This window comes from Papio anubis, chromosome 6 (genome assembly GCF_008728515.1).
Source record: "Papio anubis isolate 15944 chromosome 6, Panubis1.0, whole genome shotgun sequence".
Lineage (NCBI taxonomy): Eukaryota > Metazoa > Chordata > Mammalia > Primates > Cercopithecidae > Papio > Papio anubis.
In genome coordinates this window covers 138,832,512-138,852,993 of record NC_044981.1, presented here as the reverse complement: position 1 = coordinate 138,852,993, position 20,482 = coordinate 138,832,512, and the positions used below count along the sequence as shown (strand labels likewise).

At 35.3% G+C, this 20,482-nt stretch overlaps 1 protein-coding gene across 5 annotated transcripts in view; it reads left to right on the top strand.

Annotated features, from left to right (window-relative positions):
- NKAIN2 (sodium/potassium transporting ATPase interacting 2) overlaps positions 1-20,482 on the top strand; it is a 1,050,385-nt gene that overhangs the window by 546,408 nt on the left and 483,495 nt on the right. For all 5 annotated transcript variants that reach the window (XR_004184591.1, XR_004184593.1, XR_004184592.1 and 2 more), the window contains one exon: positions 13,704-13,784. Coding sequence is in view for 2 of the 5 variants with exons in the window: in XM_009206175.4 (XP_009204439.2) it covers positions 13,704-13,784 (81 nt within the window). In the remaining 3 variants the exon portion in view is untranslated. The remainder of the gene's footprint in view (positions 1-13,703; positions 13,785-20,482) is intronic.

Below are 20,482 nucleotides of genomic sequence, written 5' to 3'. Positions count from 1 at the left end.
GGATCATAAGGTCAGGAGATTGAGACCATCCTGGCTAACACGGTGAAACCCCGTCTCTACTAAAAAATACAAAAAACTAGCCAGGCATGGTGGTGGGGGCCTGTAGTCCCAGCTACTCGGGAGGCTGAGGCAGGAGAATGGCGTAAACCCGGGAGGCGGAGCTTGCAGTGAGCCGAGATAGTACCACTGCACTCCAGCCTGGGTGACAGAGCGAGACCCCATCTCAAAAATAAAAAAATAAAAAATAAATAAATAAAAAAGATCTAAAATCTAATATTTACTTAGGGGAAACTATGATTGCTAAATTATTTCTCTATTTAGTTGAATTTGTATAGTTTTACTGAAGCAAAGGGTTGGGTGTTTCTCTAGAAAACAGACTCATAAAAATATAAAATACGAATAATTCACTTTTACATATTAAAGAAAAGCAGAATGAAACAGAAAAGCTGTGTATAGGTTGTAGTGGCAGATACCTTTATTCTTCTCTGGTAACAGAATCCTAATTTGCTCCAGGTGTTTAGAGGAACAGCCAAGCTCTCAGGCAGATCAAATCGTCCTGCAGGTCCAAAGGAGGCATTACAATTGATTAAGCAACCATAATAATCCCAAACTTTTGCCAGTGGTTTAAATTGGGGTAGGCTTGTTACAAATTTCAACTAACGAGTTGTAAGAAATCTCGCCTTTCTAGGAAGAGTTTTCCTTCCTGGAAGAACAGAGTGTTGTAGAAGGAAAGGAGGTTTTATCTCCTGCCTAGTGCCTTTCTGTGTGCCTAATGTGTTACTTTGCGGAGATTTGAAAGAAAATCCCACAAGTATAGATCTAGAGCTCTGATAGATTGAGCCATTTTGCCAACAGCAGCCCATTTCCAGACTTTATATATGAGAAATTTTTTAAACATAGTGTTTAAACCACGTGTAATTCAATATTTTCTTATGTGTAGTCAAAAGTACATCAAAGTGTGAAAACGGTTATTTATTTATTTATTTATTTATTTATTTATTTATTTGAGATGGAGTCTTGCTCTGTCACTAGGCTAGAGTACAGTGGTGAGATCTTCGCTCACTGCAACCTCTGCCTCCTGGGTTCAAGCGATTCCCCTGCCTCAGCCTCCTGAGTAGCTGGGACTACAGGCATGCACCACCATACCCGACTAATTTTTTGTATTTTATTAGAGACGGGGTTTCACCATGTTGGCCAGGATGGTCTCAATCTCCTGACCTTATGATCCACCTGCCTCGGCCTCCCAAAGTGCTGGGATTACAGGCATAAGCCACAGCACCCAGCCTGTTTTTCATTCTTTAATGAATCTTACCAAAGTAATTATGATACTAATAGATTGGAACCCTGCTTTTGTGATAGTCACTGGAGAGCTGTTAGATCTTAAAAATATATATGCTTCTAAAATGGGGGAAATACAAAGCTGAAAAGCTTTAATTCATATTAATCATTTATAATGTACCATCAAAAAATTTATTTAAATTTGAAACTTCGCTCTCCACATGAGCACTTGCAATACAAAAAAAAATACTCGCTGTCTGTGGTGGCTCACACCTGTAATCCCAACACGCTGGGAGGCTGAGATGGGCAGATCCTTTGAGCTTAGAAGTGTGAGACCAGCCTGGATAAGATGCAAGACCCTGTCTCTACAAAACTACAAAATAATAATAGTAATTAGCCAGGCATGGCTGTACACACCTGTACACACCTGGCTAATAATAATTAGCCAGGCCCGGCTGCTCAAGAGACTGAGGTGAGAGGACCACTTGAGCCTGGGAGGTGGAGGGTGCATTGAGCCATGATTGCTCCACTGCACTCCAGCCTGGGTAAGGGAGTGAAACCCTGTCTCAAAAAACCAAACCAAACAAAAAAAAAACAACAATAAATAAACTCAAACACCTAGTTTAGAATTCTGTAAGAGAAATGCAAACCGAGTGAGCATTGCCTCCTTGATTTGTCCACATTATCTGTCATTGCTGAGCAATTAATTGGACCAGCGACGTGATATTCAGAAGCTCATTTTAGGTGATTATAGAATATACAGACTCCTGGGGAACTCTAGTTACCCTATTGAGCAGATTGAGCAGACAGACCATTTTTGATACATTAGCAAGCCTATCTTTTTGAAAATAAATTTGGTACTATGTATGTTTTTCTGAGCAAAACCCTTCCCAGTAGTCTCACAGGTAATAGTTTACAGATGTGCTGGGATGTTGAGCTTCTCATGAGGAACCAGGGGTGGCTAGAGTCCTTGGGTTAGTCACTTTCAGCTGCTGCAAGCTATCTTTTTTGTTTACATTGGTGTACCTTATAAATAGTGTCATTGTCTATGAGTGCCATGCATTTTTTCATGAAGCACAGTAGAAAAACTATAATTAAATATATGATTAATAATACTTCTGTTTAAAATTAATTACTTAGCATAAGAGTAAAGGACTCAACACTTTTAGCTATCCAGGATACATCAGTTAATAAGAATCACAGATGCCTTTGAAGTGGTCAAAATGGTCATAAAAATCTGAAAATATAGCTAAAAGTGATGTTCTTCACTCACTTCTCTGGGCCAAATATAGCACTATTCATTTATAGTGTTAAAATTTGTCAGAAAGTCATAGTGAGGAATATTTGGTATGAAAACTAAAATGACAGATAATAAACAATTAGTAATTTAAACCCTCTCCCAATTTTTAAGGCAGCAATGACAGCTGATAAATGTAGAGCTGCTACTTGGCTATTAGAATTTTAATATTTTTGATGATATCATGTAATTCATTATCCTAACTAAAAAGTATTACACCATCATACTGATGATGATTATCGTTTGCTTTCTCCTGCTTTGCTTTCAAAGTTTGTTGCAATAAAAAGTTATTTGATTAGGGATATTTTTCTAGGTGCTTAATTCATTTTGACAATTTTTCTTACAAGTTTGGAAATATTCAGAACTCTAAATTTGTTTATTTCTGCATCCTAGAACTTTATTCTAAAAACAAACAAAAAAGTCTTATATTGTTAGAATGTTGGAAATACACTGAGAATTTGCAGAGATGCTTATGAAACAAGAGTACTTCATTTCCTGTCATAGACCTTCACAATAATTACATCAGCCAAATAACCAAAAAAAAATTTCTATTTGCTTGCCATTTAAAGATTAGCAATGGACTGATTCTGAAGTAGTGATGTAATTGCCCAAAAGGAGGGAATCAATTTTGAAATTAATTACACTACTCCACAAGTATTTAGATATTACACTCTTCAGCATTATATTTTAGTGACAGAGAAGTTAGGCAGGGAGAGATTTTGGTGGGTGTACTAGTTTCCCATGGCTGCTGTAACAAATTACCACAGATCATTACAAACTTGGTGGTTTAAAACTGCAGAAATTGGCTGGGCGTGGTGGCTCATGCCTGTAATCCCAGCACTGTGGGAGGCCGAGGCTGGCAGATCACGACATCAAGAGATTGAGACCATACTGGCCAACATGGTGAAACCCTGACTGTACTAAAAATACAAAACTTAGCCGGGCATGGTTGCACGGGCATGTAGTCCCAGCTACCCGGGAGGCTGAGGCAGGAGAATCGCTTGAACCCAGGAGGCGGACATTGCAGTGAGCCGATATCCCGCCACTACACTCCAGCCTGGCGACAGAATGAGACTCCACCTAAAAACAACAACAGGCCGGGCGCGGTGGCTCAAGCCTGTAATCCCAGCACTTTGGGAGGCCGAGACAGGCGGATCACGAGGTCAGGAGATCAAGACCATCCTGGCTAACACAGTGAAACCCCGTCTCTACTAAAGATTACAAAAAAAAAAACTAGCCGGGCAAGGTGGCGGGTGCCTGTAGTCCCAGCTACTCGGGAGGCTGAGGCAGGAGAATGGCGTGAACCCGGGAGGCGGAGCTTGCAGTGAGCCGAGATCTGGCCACTGCACTCCAGCCTGGGTGACAGAGCAAGACTCCGTCTCAAAAAAAAAAAAAAAGAAAAAAAACAAAAACAAAACAACAACAACAACAACAACAAAATAACTGCAGAAATTTATTCTTCTGGAGTTCACAAGTTTGAAATCTGTAGCAATGAGCAGATATCATAGAGACTTCAGAGTCTCTGGGGGAAAATTCTATCCTTGCCTCTTCCAGGTTCTGTTAACTGTGGGATTACCTGGTTCGTAGTGAATTAGTTCAGTCTTTAAGTCCACATCTGCAACCCCCTCTCTGCTCTATCCTCATCAGTTTCTGTTTGTGTATGAAATAGCCATCTACCTCCTTCTCATAAGGATACAGGTGATTACATTGGACCTACCCAGGTAATACAAAATAATCTCTTCATCTCAAAATCTTTAACTTAATCATATCTGCAAAGACTTTTTAGATATTTATTTATTTATTGCTATAATAGTAACATTCACAGGTCCCAGGGATTAGCATGTGAATATCTTGGAGAGGGCCATTTCCCAGCCTACTATTGTGTGTGTGGAAGCTCGGGGTAGGCCAGGAAGAGGGCATTAAAGCAATAGAATAAAGAGAGTATCAGATGTATTATGTGAAAATCTTCAAATTTACATGATCCTAATTTTTTAAAAACTGTATTATAATACATCTTGACTATCATCTTTCAATACCTAGGTAATCAGAACTAGAGACAATTTTATTGAATTTTTTTAGTGTTATTGGGCTAATCCAAGAAACTTCAACATAGGGAAAGCCCCTTTTATTAGAATTCTAAAACTGAGATGTCCAAAACCAAATAGATCAATAAATATGACTCATATTATTTGCTGACTGGCCAAAATTAAGTTTATCTTTTGATGGCACTTCTAAAAACAAGTAGTGATGAACATGTGACAATGAGAAGTTGCCTTTTCAACAGTTTGCTGGAGATTATTTTCTTATTATTCATCATTTTGAGATCTATGAATTACGCATCTACATCTTAGAGCCTTGTTATAAGGACAAATATACATGAACAAAAATCACTATATGATTATTTAAAAAAAAAAAAAAAACTTGTCCCTAGGCCTTTTGGTTTTTTTAAATTTCAAATTAGGTGGGTGGGTACACATGAAGATGTCTTAATAGATAAACTTGTGTCATGGGGGTTTGTTATGCATATCATTTCATGACCTAGGTATTAAGCCCAGTACCCAATAGTTATTTTTTCTGCCCCTCTCCCTCCTCTCACCCTCTCTTCTGCCAAGTAGACCCCAATGCCTGCTGTTTCCTTCTTTGTATTTAAGTTCTCATCATTTAGCTCCCACTTATAGGTGAGAACATGCTGTATTTAATGTTCTATTCCTGTGTTAGTTTGCTAAGGATAAGCATGTAAAAGTATAGTTTGGTATTTTTCACTAGTTTTTAGGTTTTGTTGATGTTCAAATTTCTAATTTATTTGCATACATCCAGGGAAACGTTTCTACATAACTTAATTTATAATTATAGGTGTCTAAAGCACTTTCGGTGGCATGCTCCCAGCCTTAGGACTATAGAAATGTAAATATCTTGGCATGAAATGTTTTGCACCAGCAGAGGCAAACAATTAGTCATATACGGGTGTTTTCATGCTGTATGAGTATTATTTTTTCAATCAAAGGGAATTATTTTTCACTTTTTACTTCAAGAAAATGGAATACCTTTGGGATACTGTTTTTATTTGGAGTTTCATAAAACTTAAAAGTCGTGTTTATATGTTCATTAAAATTACGCCCTTTGGATGTTCTAACATTCATAGTCTGTCTTAAGAATAGTGTTTAAGCAAAATATTTTCAGGCATGATTTCCAAAAGAGTTTATATGTCTTACTAAACTAAACATTTTTATGCAAAATGGAAATTTCTAGGAATTGATCGTAATATAAGCAAGAAAATTACAAAAAGTTAAATAATAGTTGAAATAAATAGTAGTAGTTGAATAACTCACAGTGCATGATTGAACTGGCACATGTTATAGAACACTTAGTGAGACGCTTTAATCAACTGAAAAAAATCGGGTAACAGAATACAGAGCAAGATTTCCATTTTATTTAAAACACATTAGACCATATATTCATAGGAAAAAGAATGGAAACCTGTATAATAAAATGATATTGATGATTATATTAAATATAGCATTTTCTCAATTTCCCTTTCTGATGCTCAAAATTTTAAATATTTTCTATAATAAGAAATTTCTATAAGGGGGGAAAACAATACATCTTATTTTAAAATGAATTAAATTTACTCATTAAAACATCTATGCAAATATAAAATCACAAGAAAGCCTGATCATATGACAGCAGCATTGGTAAAAAATGAGAAGGTAGAAATCTGACTTCCTCTATGATCTGCAGCATAATCTATGATTAGAACTGGATTTCTGTCACACTCTGGCTGATAACCTTATCAGAACCTTTATCCTTGACAAACTAGAAGTTATAATAATAGTGCGTTTTTATGTAGGTATTTTTCTTAAGGGACAGGTTTATGTAGCTTGATTTAGATGTAACAGGATTTATGAATTAGAACACATGATTTACATCATAAAGTAGACTGGCATTGGTCCTAAAGGAAATAATTTGCTTTATTTGGGCCACTTTTGCTTTTCGTTTATCATAACAATAGGAAAAGAATAAGACAGTGATGAGAATGCCTAAGCAGATTAAATGCTACTGCTGTTGGAGATGAGAAAATTAAGCGGAAAATATAATTAACTTTGTGCAAATGGTAAATATTGTCCTACCATTTTGACCAGGGATGTTTGTTTTACGAGCATACATTTATATCTATTAAAACACCTTTGTTGTTAATATTAAAACACCTAATTCTTTAAAATTCTAAAGCTTTTTCTTGCTTAAACAAGTCTTTTTTTGTTGTTTTTTCTTTTATTTTTGAGACAGGGTCTTGCTCTGTCGCCCAGGCTGGAGCACAGTGGAGTGATCTTGGCTCACTGAAACCTCCACCTCCCAGGTTCAAGAGATCTTCCCACCTCAGCCTTCTGAATAGCTGGGATTACAAGAACACACCACCATGCCCAGCAAATTTTTAGTAGGGATGGGATTTCATCCTCTTGCCTAGGCTGGTCTTGAACTCCTGGACTCAGGATCTGCCCACTTCAGCCTTCCAAAGTGCTGGGATTACAAGAATGACCACCAAGCCTGGCCAGAAGTTGTTTTTAAGACAAGATTTGTTAATACAGTGTTCCTTAGGAATGCTTCTATCGTACTTCATTAGAACTGATTATATTATTGTTATAGGAAAAAACCGGGTTTTTGTCAGAGGACCCAGGATAATTTAGGCATGCGGACATATTGTAGGGTGAGTAGGGCAGTGTTTATTGGGTAAAAAGGAAAAAAAGGGAAACAGGAACCCTCAACAAAGCAAGAGAGTCCTGTTAGTAGGTTTCCCGCCTCACAGATTGAATTCCAGTTTACCGCACCGGAAGAAGAGAGCCAGCCTCCTCCCCACTGCAAAAGGCGGGAACTTCCCGAGGCTCCCCCGCATCCTCCCAGTGCTCGGGCCGGTTGGGTATTCTCCAGGGGCTCGTTTTTACTTGGCTGTCTCAATATGCATTAAAATTAGCAGCATGATATCTGTGATATCGGTGAGCTGATACTAGTTTTGCATCCTAGTAGAAACAATCATACCTAAAAGCATTCCTATAGTTTGCATTAATTGCCAATCATTGATAAATATAAATAACATTAGAAGAGTTACTCAATTATATCCTGTAATATTTCCCTGTAGCCTCTGTTGAAGTCACTTGCATCCAGCCGGTATTTAATAAATGTGAACTGATTCATGACTCACCTCCTTTTCTAATTAAGTTCTTAGTCGTATACTACCTTGTTCTACCTTTCTAATTATTGTATAACCCTTGACATATAATAGGGCCATGTCTCTGAGCCTAACCAATATTTTGGCCTTTCATGATTAACAGCCTTAACTAATTTTTATCTTATATAGCTAATTTGATTTCATCATTTGGAGCCACAAATACCACAGGAAGTCATGATGATTCAATTACGTTTTTTAGCTGATAGTTTTAACCATTTCAGCTTGAGAACTGGATTCTCAAGTTCAATTAATCTCTCAAATGGTTCACCTGGTGCTTCAGAAATCAATTCTTAAAAGTGAATTTTATCATACAATAGAATTTTTCTCTCATCACAGATAATATCTCAAAGTTTCTATCTGAAACATAAAATATAAGATTTTCTTCACAAGAAAAAAATGAGGCTAAAACAAGATCACTTTTATAGCAGAAAACTACAAGTTAGGTGGTATCTAGCAATTGTGATATTTTGTTATTATATTAGGCCATCTCTCCAGGGCAGAAGATCTTTTCCAATTACACTCAAACTGCATGATTGTCAATTATATCACATCAACCAGCTGTAGCAACCGGGAAGAAGTTTGTACTGATCTTTATACTCTTAAATAACTATGCTGAGTAATTTTAAGAGCAGGGTGAACAATAAGGTTTATTGACAAAAAGCATAGGCCAAATTACAGGCAGTACAAAATCTTCATCAATGTTTAGGCAACTAGGCAAAATCCAATTACAGGATATTTGATAAAGATAAGTGCCAGCTACTAAAATGAGAAAAAAAAATGTAGAAAAGACTAAAAAAAGAAAATAAGAGGATTAAGATAGGAGGGATAAGAAAGATAAATGAGAGAAAATTAATGAGGAAAGTTAAATGAGATAAATTAGATAAAGTCCTGCCTTTGGATAGTGATGCACAAGTAGCAATTACCCTCTGTAGCACTAGTGTGGATTTCTATGTTCATTAAAGGGGTTACACCAGTGACAGTGATCATTTTTTTTGGTAAATCTGTAATGAAGTATCGTGCATTGTGAGACTAACTGGATTGTAATGAAATATACAATTAAGTGAAAATAATGAAAGTAAATGCAAGGATATGAAAGGCACATTTGCTATATTCTTTATGTACATATCCTTCTGAATTACTCTAGAAAAAGGGGGCTAAAAAATTATTTTCTGCTCCAAAATAATTGCCAATAAATACTGTCAAGAGGCAACTCATAGCTGGGCATGGTGGCACGTACCTGTAGTCCTAGCTATTCAAGAGGTTGAGGCAGGAGGATCATGGACTCCAGGAGTTCAAGGCTTCAGTGAGCTATGATAGCACCACTGCACTCCAGCCTGGGCAGCAGAGTGAGACGCCTTCTCTAAAAAGTAAGTAAATAAATAAAAATATTTTTAAAAAAGCAACTTGTAAAATAAGATATAGAAAATGCTTTATAATTATGTATTATGCTGTTAGAAATAATAAACTCTTATTTTAGTGAAACATTGGTTTCATGAAATAGCATTCATCTATAAATAATGGCATTAATATATCAAAAACCCTTAATTTAATGAATAATATGTGGCATTAAGTAAACAAGTCTAGTTTGCAAGTTCAATATAATGGACCAATGTTTTATATCAGTTAATATGAGAAGTTTGAGAGGCTGAGGCAGGCAGATAGCTTGAGCCCAGGAGTTTGAGACCAACATAGTGAAACTCTGGCTCTACAAAAAATACAACAAATTAGCCAGGCATGGTGGTGTATGCTTGTAGTTCCAGCTACCCAAGAGGCTGAGGTGGAAGGATTACCTGAACCAGGGCAGTTGAAGCTGCAGTGATCGAAGATTGTACCACTGCCTTCCAGCAAGGGTGGCAGAATGACACACCGTCTTTGGGGATTACTGTTATTTTATTTATTCATTCATTCATTCTTTTTGAGATGAAGTCTTCCTCTGTCACCCAGGCTGGAGTGCAGTGGCGCAATCTTGGCTCACTGCAACCTCTGCCTCCCGGGTTCAATGATTCTCCTGCCTCAGTCTCCCTAGTAGCTGGGATTACAGGCATCTGCCACGATGCTTGGCTAATTTTGTATTTTTAGTAGAGACACGGTTTTGCCATGTTGGTCCACTGGTCTCAAACTGCTGACCTCAGGTGATCCATGCACCTCGGCCTCCCAAAGTGCTGGGATTACAGGCCTGAGCCACCGCACCCGACCCTACTGGTTATTATTTTAACAGGAAGAGATGGTGATGTAACATAACTGTCATAAGAAAATGACAACATATAATGAAAATTCAAGTATTGTGTACTTTTCAACAGTTGATCATTCCATTCTCACTGAAGCCATGGAGTTTGCTACTACTAATAAGCCTATTTTATATTTAAGTAAACTTAATTGTAATAGGTCATATCACTTGAAGATAGCCAAAGAGCATAAAGTGACAGAACCAGACGTTAGGTTCTGAGTTCTTATTCTCTATATGCTAGTTATTTGCATATAATCCATTACCTGTCATATGGTTTTGTAAAATTATTAATTTTGGTGACTAAAACTTAAATTTTTCAGCTTGATTTTTAACCAAACTAAGTATAATTTACATTTATACATACACATAAATATAAGTAACTAAGTATAAATGAAGATTCCAAATTTTTATTATATTTTCAACATATACTGAAGTAATGACTGTGCCCTATATACCACATGAATACAGATAAACATGGTTAGCATTTAATAAGCATAAAATATAATTTTAGTTATGAAATTAAAAAGCTTCAACATTGACATTTTTAAATACTATATTGGAAAGAATGCTTGCCAACGACAAATTTTCAAGAGAATTTGATATGTGTAATACAGTGTCTCTCATTAGCTCATCAGCCATTGCTGAAATCTTAGTATCCTGCAACTTTTACTTTTAGTAAATGGTGTTTATTTAGCTCTCCATTATAAATAATATGGGTAAAACATGTCATTGTGCACAAAGGACATGATAAAACATTATAATCAGTCATGCTTTCTCTGTCTCTTATAATCACTTAAGTCATTGAAACAAACTTAAATTTCTCCTTAGATCTCTGTTCTATAACTGAAGTTCCTCTCTTGCTACAGCCTGCTTGGCTCCCTGATTCTGTCTCTACATCCAGCCCTCAACTCATAGAGCTTCTCAAATTCCATATTTTGTGTTGGATCATTTAGTTTGCCCTAACATTATACTCCATTGAGCAATGCACACATTAAGCAGTTAGATGAAACCACCTCCTTTAGAAAACAGTTGAGTTATCATTTATTGTTACATAAACTCCACACATAGAGCTCTCACTCCTCATACTACATGAATGATCATAGTAATCTAATAAAAACTGGGTCTGAGAGGGAAGAATGGGTTCTGCATCTGAAAATAATACAATTTTCTCCATATTGCTACTTATTCATTGACTTACAAAATATTGTCTTAATACCTATTTTGTGCAAAGTACTAAGTTAGGAACCTAGGAACATAAAAATTAAAAAGTAGTCTTTTAAGGAGCTTACCATTGTGTGTTGAGAAAATATGCAAATAATCAGATATAAGACATTTCATATGAAATTAGGAGAAACAAAATTTATTGCAGCACTAAGTAGGGCTCAGGAAATTCTTGTTCATGAAGGAGGTGATATTTGAATTAACCTTTTAAAGAAATGATAGGTGGTAAGAAGAGTGCCTAGGGGAAAGTAAAAGTATTCAAAAATACATGGATAATTGTTGGGAGAACAGCTGAGTGTTGAGAGAAGCTGAGGCAGGGCTTGCATGTCTGACACAATGTAAAAGAGCCTTGGAACATGTCCAGGGTCCAGAGTCTAAAACCCCTTGTGGCCTTTGGAACACCAAGCTCTGTGCCAAAGGGCAGAAGGCTGCCCTGACACACCACAATCTAAGCCCAGGGCATAAAACCCCTCGTGGCTTGGATAGAATCCAGGGCTCATGGCTCTGGATTGTGTCTAGGCTTGCTAGCTCTTTGTTCCTTGCCCTCCCAGGATCGATTGTATCTTGAGTTAAAAGAACCTGCTCTCCATTATCTCAAGTAGCAGAATATGTTCCATATGCTTGAAAGGAAATACTAAACCATCACAGCTGTAGATCATATGCTTGCCCTTTCAACCCTCACATTCTCACCACCTGTTTCTTTGTTTGAGCACCAATAAATAGACTGGGCTTCCAGAGCTTGGGGCCTTTGCGACCTCCACACTCGCGATGGCCCCCTGGACCCACTTTCTCTCTCAAACTGTCTTTTCTCATTCCTTTGATTCTGCCAGACTTTGTCACCCCCACAACCTGGTGTTGGGTCTGATCACCCCAACAATAATACACAAAAGGCACAGACGTGGGAAATAACTTTCCATCTACATGGAAGAGCAAATAATATATGTGTCTGGAATCGAGGATTACTCCAGAGATCAACTGAAACGCATATGTTGTCTCAAAAGATAACAAGGTTCAAGATCATGATCATGATCATGGAGGTTCGTGAAGCATAAATTAAAGATGTTGGAACTCACCTAGAAAGGATGGGAGCCACTGGCATTTGTTTAGAAGGGAAGTGACATGATACCATCTTGTTCCACTTTTTAAAAATTCACACCTGCTCTTTCCTTTGTTTCCAGGACCCTCCCATGAAAGCCCTTCCAACCCCCCATGCTTTTAAGTCCATTCATTTTAAGCTTGATTCATCTCTTCTGGAAGGTGTTTCTTAACCTCTTTTGTTAAGCTTTGCAGATTCTTTTTCCCAGAACAGGTTATGTACTCCTCTCATTTTCCTTCCTTGTGCTCAGACTTTATATATTTTTATGATTCCTGTATAATAATGATCTATTTTTAAAAAATCTATCACCCTCACTTGATTTGAGTTCAGGAGGAATTCATCATCGGTCTCTGTATTCTCAGTGTCTTGGTAGCATGTTGCCTTCCGGGTGCTTCATACATTTTAGCTGACTGAATGATGAGAACTATATCTTAGTAAGAAAATCTGTCATCGTTAAAGAAGGTACACTAAAGAGAAAATAGAATAAATTTAGGGACACTAGCTAGATGGTCACTGTAATGGGAGATAGTGAAATGATAAAATAAGAAAGTGAATGGAGATGTGAAAAGGAGACACCAAAGAGAGAAAGCTGATTAGAATGGGACAGAGGCAGAAAGACTGATTTGAAGATTATCCTTGACAACTTGGGAAAAGGTTATACATTGTCCTACATGGGGATGGTTTTGCTAAGGAAACTGTGAGTTTTCTTTTGGTGGGTTTTATCTGACATGTATGTTAGAGCATTGAATTTTTTTTAGATGTCTAGAAACTATAATTATTCACTCTTAAAACAAAAATGTGGATTACTATTTTTTGTCTTAAAACCAAAAAATTTATCCTGAAGCAGATTTGAGCTGTAATATTATGAGTCTGTAACAGTAAGGAAAAAAAAAAAAAAAAACAGTCCAGCCTAGCCAACATGACAAAACCCCATCCCTAATGAAAATACAAAAATTAGCTGGGTGTGGTGGCACACCTGTAGTCCCAGCTACTTGGGAGGCTGAGAGTGCAGAATCACTTGAACCTGGGAGAAAGAGGTTGCAGTGAGCTGAGATCATGCCACGGCACTCCAGCCTGGGTGACAGAGTGAGACTTTGTCAAAAAAAAAAAAAAAAAAAAAAGAAAAGAAAGAAAGAAAGAAAGAAAGAAAGAAAGAAAGAAAGAAAGAAAGAAAGAAAGAAAGAAAAAAAAAAAAAACTCAACAGAGATAAACGTACATCTAATCCTGTTCCTTAGAGAGAAGCAATATCTAACCTTTCCCGCTAATCTTATATTTGGGTGTGCAAAAGTTCAAGTTTTATTTGAATCATACTCGACTGATTCCAAATTAATTACATGTTATTTCTCTCTCGCTTCTCTACAGTATGCTGTCTGGCTAGTCCTCTGGGTTACGTGGAATGTGTTTGTTATCTGCTTCTATTTGGAGGCTGGGGACCTCTCAAAGGTAATTTACCTCTAATTTGCCTGGGTCATCAGTAGTGTGTTAGCAAGTGTCTTCCTAAGTAAGGCAGAGTCTCATCCTGTTCTGCTTGCTTAGATGCACCTCAATGAAAGTAAAATGAAAAGTGTCTTGATTTATATTTGTGCACTTTTCTCTTAAAAATATATTTAGTGAGTCACAAAAATGTACTTTTTCTTAAGCAAAACTAATGTGAAATGTTGATTATTATAGTGACCAGTGTACTTTAAAACATTAACCACTGAGACATTTCTGAAGCAAAATGTGAATTAAAAAAAAAATCTTGAAGATTTCTGAAATCACTTAGTTTGCTTATTACTCTGCTAAACATTTTCATTATTGATTTTAAATAGCAGTGCAATAATTTAACAGTTAATGGGCTTTGGTTGAATGAAATTCTTACTAGAGGGATATAATATGTTACAGAAATGAATAAAATAAACCCTTTATTCTAAAAAGGCTAGGAAAACTAAAGATTTACTTTTTTCACTTAGTTTTTTTGTGCTCTGTATGTGTGTATCTTGCTACTGTATTTTTCACATGAATGCCCTTACTACTCAAATAGCATAGACTTCAGATCTTAAAAACCATCATCCTTCTGTTAGAATGCAATTGACAACAAATAAGTAAAATGAGGTAATCCATTCAAGGTAGTAGCAAATTCTGACTCTTGAGAGAGTTTCAAATTTGTATGTACTTCCTCGTATTTAAAACTTCAAAGCATAAAAATTGTAAAAATACTCTTTTACTTACCCTGTATTAGAGCAGAAGGTCCCTGGAAACATGTTGATGTTTTTAAAACCTAGAGATACTTGCGTGCTTTAAAAGACCAAGACAGCTAAAAAAAATTTTTTTAAAGAAAATTCCTCAGGAACTACTTTGGCCTTGTCAAGCTATATATTTTGGCAGGAGAGAGAAGAGGAGAATGGTAATACACATTTATGATCCTAAATGCGGGAGTTCCACAAAACACTCAGCATGTGCTCTTTATTATTTAACTGTGATATGTGGCTTTATATCAAGTGAAAATCATCTTGATTTGTTTTTATTCAATGACAAAAGATGAAGGATAAAATAAGAAGATGACATCATGATATGAGAGAGAACCAAAGCTGCTTGAATGTGTAAATTTATGATCAGAACGTGGACAAGTCCTCACCATGGCTGACAAAATCTCCCTAGAGGATGCCATTTCTGTGTTTCTTGCAGGGCATCGTTCCCCACACTCTGGTTAGCAGGCAGTCTTTTCAGGAAGGTGCCGTGACCAATGAAAAGAAATTGTTCAGTGGCTCTAGGAGGGACCCAGATAGGATTGCTGCTGAAAACTCACATTCGCCTCAGTGTAAGAAAAGCAGACACGCTTTTCCAAGGATTTGAATTCCTTGCCCAATTTATATATCTCTACTACTCTATAATCCACTTTCTTCAAAGAAGTTCCACAGTAGGATGACTTTTAATGATATTTTCAATTTTAAATAATCACCTTAAAAATTGTAAGGCAGGTGTTCAGACATATTGCCTGAGTAAAATGATCCAGCAGATCAGAGAATTTGTTTAATATTAAGAAAAGAGAGAAAGAGATTTGAACAAAGCTGGCTGCACAAATGTTCTGTAATTGTGTTCACTGCTCCACATGATGACTGCAGGCACAGAATAAAGCTCATGACTTCATGACCTTGGACACAGGCATTGAAACCACAGCCAGAGCGCTAAGAATTCTTCCAATGTACACGGGCAGATAATAACTATCCCTTGGCAATAAAACAGTTAATCTTTTATTTTCTTCTCATCCTATAAACTAAGGCTAGGCTGTGCAGAGCACATAAAAATTTAATAATTTCCCTTTTAACAAATAATCTAAAAGAAAACCATAAAGGGCAAAGTTATATAGTTATCTGTACTGGGTTTTCCTCTCTTTCCTGTTCAAAGGGTTTGAAAAAAGGTGTATTTATACCATTTAATTCTTTAGTTGTTATAACTGCCTCATATTCTTCAAGTAATACAGTGCTAGAAGGAAGCAATGGTAATGGAAAAATGTACAGAAAGATAGAAACTCAAAAATGGTACACATGAAACTTCTGATAATACTAAAAGAATGTAAACCATTGTTTTTCTCAATCCACCAAAAAAAAAAAAAAAATAGTTTGAATGTGTCTAACCTATGAATGGATCAGTTAGTTTGAGGCTGAGGGAGACGTTTGTGAAATAGAATCAGGGTTGAAATTTTGTGGGCTTTATATATGTGAAAGAGGTGTATTTATTTCCATGAAATCTTTTGTAAAGAGATGATGGCTTCATAATTGATATCGGTAATAGGTAATAAAATGTGGTAAAACATTAAGGTAAATTTTTGTTACCTGATTAGAGTTTAGAACTTTGTGCTGTCTTCTCTGCTTTTTCTAATGAACTATCTGCCATATGCTTATGAGTGAAACGGAAATTATAGTGATCAACCAACTGCCTGTGTACATTCATATTGAAATGACTTAATTTCAATAATGTGATACACAGGACTAACCCTTTTGATTGCGCTTTCTTTGTATACATAGGGATGTAGTTAATATATTTTCTTCATTGAAAATTCTATGAAAATCCAACATTATTATTAAAATTTCAAATAGCATATTTTAATTATAGTGTCCACAAAATCTAAGGAAAAATAAAAATAATCCACCGGAGAAACTTTTAAATGTTATATCATAGTTAAATTAACAAAATAATGGGAATATAATATGAAATGATACATAAGATGATAGCAGCAAATAAACATACACATTTAATATAATTGTAATTATTTCTGCTTATGCTAATGCATGAGATATTAGTGTTGAAATTAAATATCCTAAAGCATTTAGCGGTGTGTAACTTCCTGGGTTGATATTTTCGTAGATGTCCTGTTAAGGAAACTGAGAAAAAATTAGTCTGTAACCTGAAGTGTCTGGTAACTGTTTGAAATTGCCTTTGAGCATCAACTGTGACTTGGGCTATTGAATTAATAGTTTTGACAATTCCTCATATAGCCTTATTATTCTGTTGTATTATTCTTGGCAATTGTGGTTCTCTTGATCATATATCAAATAGAGAGAAATAAGAACTAACCTCAGCCATCAACTGAGTTGAGTTATTTTCAACACAGGAGAGATATGCTATTTGTTCTGAAGTAATTTTTAAGTTGAAAGTATATAGCAGTAAGAAGGAAAACACATATAATATGGTAATTAATCTATTTAGTTCATCTGGGAGAACAAAATTTATTACTTTTTTTTTTGAATAGTAATACAAAAGGAAGGAAATTAGTGGTCTTCTGATTGTCTGTAAAAACCTATATGATATTGCATATGATAAAATTATAAATTACTCAGGCTGAAATTATATACTTCCACTTTTCTTCATATTACTGTTTTCAGATATGTTTCTACTTTTATAATGTATGGGGCACCATTAGTGAATGATGTGCCTAACTTTACAAATAAAACAATAAACTTAGAGAGCATGAAGGATAAACCAAGGGATTATTGTACACTTAAAACAACACAATTTGTCTTTATTTAACCCTTTGGACTAGGGGATGCAGGTATGTCTCTCTCAGATTTCACTATAGTGACAGAAATTTATACCTAATGTATGTTTCAGAATGAACACATCCTAGAAAGCTGTCATATTTTAATAATTTTGATAGTTGCTTCAGAGATCTAGATATAACTTATCAATTTAAAAATTTATTATATAAAAAAGTCATGTAATAATGTGGCTTATTTAAGCTTTAGGGAATAAAATTGCACTCTTGTGAATGTTAAGAGACAGGAAGGAGATAAAACCTGTCATATACCGTAGGCTATAGGGAACAAATCCTTAAAACCAGATGCAAGTGCAATGTGGAATAATGTACCGTTCCAACAATCTCAGTTTTATTTCTCCTGTAACAAAATGAATAATTCATTTAGAAAGATATCAGATATCTGGATTCTTTTGCTCAATGAAATCAATGCTTGTAACAAAATTTGCTTTTCTGACCTCATATGAAAAAAGATGGTATGCAGAGAAATATGTTATAATCTTTTTTATTTGAAAAAATAACTCTTCTTCTTTACTTTTCTTCATGAGATAAAAATATATGAGCAATCACTATTAAACAAAGACTACCTATAATAATTGATTTAAGACAAAATTTAACAAATATTATAATGACAATATATTGAGTTCATTTTTAAATTTTGATTTTCTTACTGTAAAATTTATATATCTGAGAAAATTTCAATTATTACTAAACTAATTACAAAAATTTTTATTTCCCAACTATCAAAGCAGATTTTTGCCTGATGATGCAAGAAAAGATATTCGACCTGTTATTAATAATTAAATGTAATGTAACTCTTTCCCAAATCTAGAAATAAACCAACCAGTTAGAATTTGGTCAGTTACCATCTCCTTTCTTTTGTTTTCCTTTGTACTTCATTGAATTAAACTGATTATTTCCTCATTTCTTAAATTCATTTTTCTTTATTTTCTATTTCCTTTTAATATCTCTAAAGTGAGGAAAAGAGTCCATGAAATGTTCTTATTCTCTGTCTCCATTCTTTTACTTGAAAATGCCATTCACTGACATAAACTATAATCTTTACACATATGTCTACCACATTCATATCTGCAGTCTTGACCTTGTTGCTAAGTTAACATGTCACATCTCCAACTTCCTGCTGGTGTCAGGCCAATTCTATTGTCACCTTAAATTCAAAATGTCCAAAAAGATTTATCATCATCCCCAAGAATCCAACTTCTTTAATTCACTTTCTACTAAGAGAAGAAAAAAGAGAATAAAGCAAAATTTATTTTGTAAAAAAAATGAATCAAAGAGGAAAAATAATTTTATCGTTTTTGAGATAGAGTCCTGCTCTGTCACCCAGGCTGGAGTGCAGTGGTGCAATCTCAGCTCACTGTAGCCTCTGCCTCCTGGGTACAAGCAATTTTCCTGCCACAGCCTCCCAAGTAGCTGGGATTACAGTTGCGTGCCAACACACTAAGCTAATTTTTGTATTTTTAGTAGAGATAGGGTTTTGCCATGTTCGCCAGGCTGGTCTGGAACTCCTGACCTCAAGTGATCTGCCCTCATTGGCCTCCTAAAGTGTTAGGATTACAGGCATGAGCCACCACACTCGGCCAGAATGTTTTATATGAACTACCAAAATCCTTATATAAATTGACCATGAGATAAAGCAAGAAATATATATTTGTATAATTTATCTAGTACTTCTGTGTGTATATATATTGTAAACTTTAGATACCAATAAGTTGAAAACAACAGAGATCTGTTAAAGTAATGACTACTGAAAAAAGGTTATATTCCAAAAAGATCAGCTGGCTTTGTAAACGTGCTATACCCTGGGTGCATTTGTTATTTCTGGTTGAGGCAGGAGGCTGAGAATTCAGGCTTTACACCCTGTTGAACGCTATTTTTTGGCAAATGTATAAATCAGCATAGCTTGGAGGGAGGTGGTCTAAAGCACATAGGCAATTTTTCTGTTAAGGCATTAGGCAAATTCTGTACTATGCTAAAAATATAAATGGAAAACTCTGTAAATGCATAATGAAAGTTTTTCGGCAGTCATGCCAAATTAATTTGAAGACAGGGAAGGACTCTATAGAATAAACTAAACTTTCATGTGAAAAGACCTGAAGAACAAGACAGGGGCAAACCAAGTACAGACTGAAGATTACCAGAACTAAATACAGATACAACTCAGCACAATTATTGATTGAAATAAGCTGATTACCCATCACTTTATCTCTCTAGTTGAGAGAAAAGAGAAACAGCTCAGGATAAAGATACCATTATTTTAGACATTTACAATTTATTTATGTGCATGACATGAGGCAATTGAAAATCATTACAGATGCTAAAAGAAAGAATGTAATGATTGAAAGAGAAGAAGATACACAATTGAAATAGACCAAGAGATGATTCAGATATTTTAATTATCTGATAAAAATTTTTAAAAACACATACACAATATATTAAAGAAAATAAATGGGAAAACTAGAACTAATTCATTGAAAGAGAAAGAATTTACCCCCCGAGCGCTGGAATTTATGTAAAGAATGAAATGGAAATTCTAAGACTTAGAAATATAATATCTAGAAGCAAGCACTCATTAAGTAGGTTTAATAGTAGATTTAAAAGAATAGAATTTATAATTAAGGAACTTGAGAAATAATTTATTAAGATTTTCCAAACTAAAGCACAGAAAAGGGTTAAAAATACTAAGAAAAGAGAGAAAACAATGTCAAAAACATGTGGGTTCAACAAAAGATTCAATATGCACATTATTGAACTAATGGGATAAAAAAACAGAATTGGATAGAAGCAATATCTGAAGTGAAGATGGCAGAAAGTTTTCCAAAATTAATTAGTAACATCAACCCACAGATTCAAGAATACTTTAATATTTCAAGTGTAATCAAGGAAAACAGATTTAGGTATAGATGAATAGAAACATCAAAAATCTAAATTAAAGAGAAAATTATAAAAGGCGCACAAAGATAAAAGACCCAAAGACCCAAAAGAACAGAAAAAGACTGACAGTTGACCTTTCAACAGGAAGGCAATTGAATGACATCTTTAAAGTGCTTTAAAATGCCAACCTAGAATTCTTTTTTTTTTTTTTTTTTTTTTTTTTTTTGAGGCG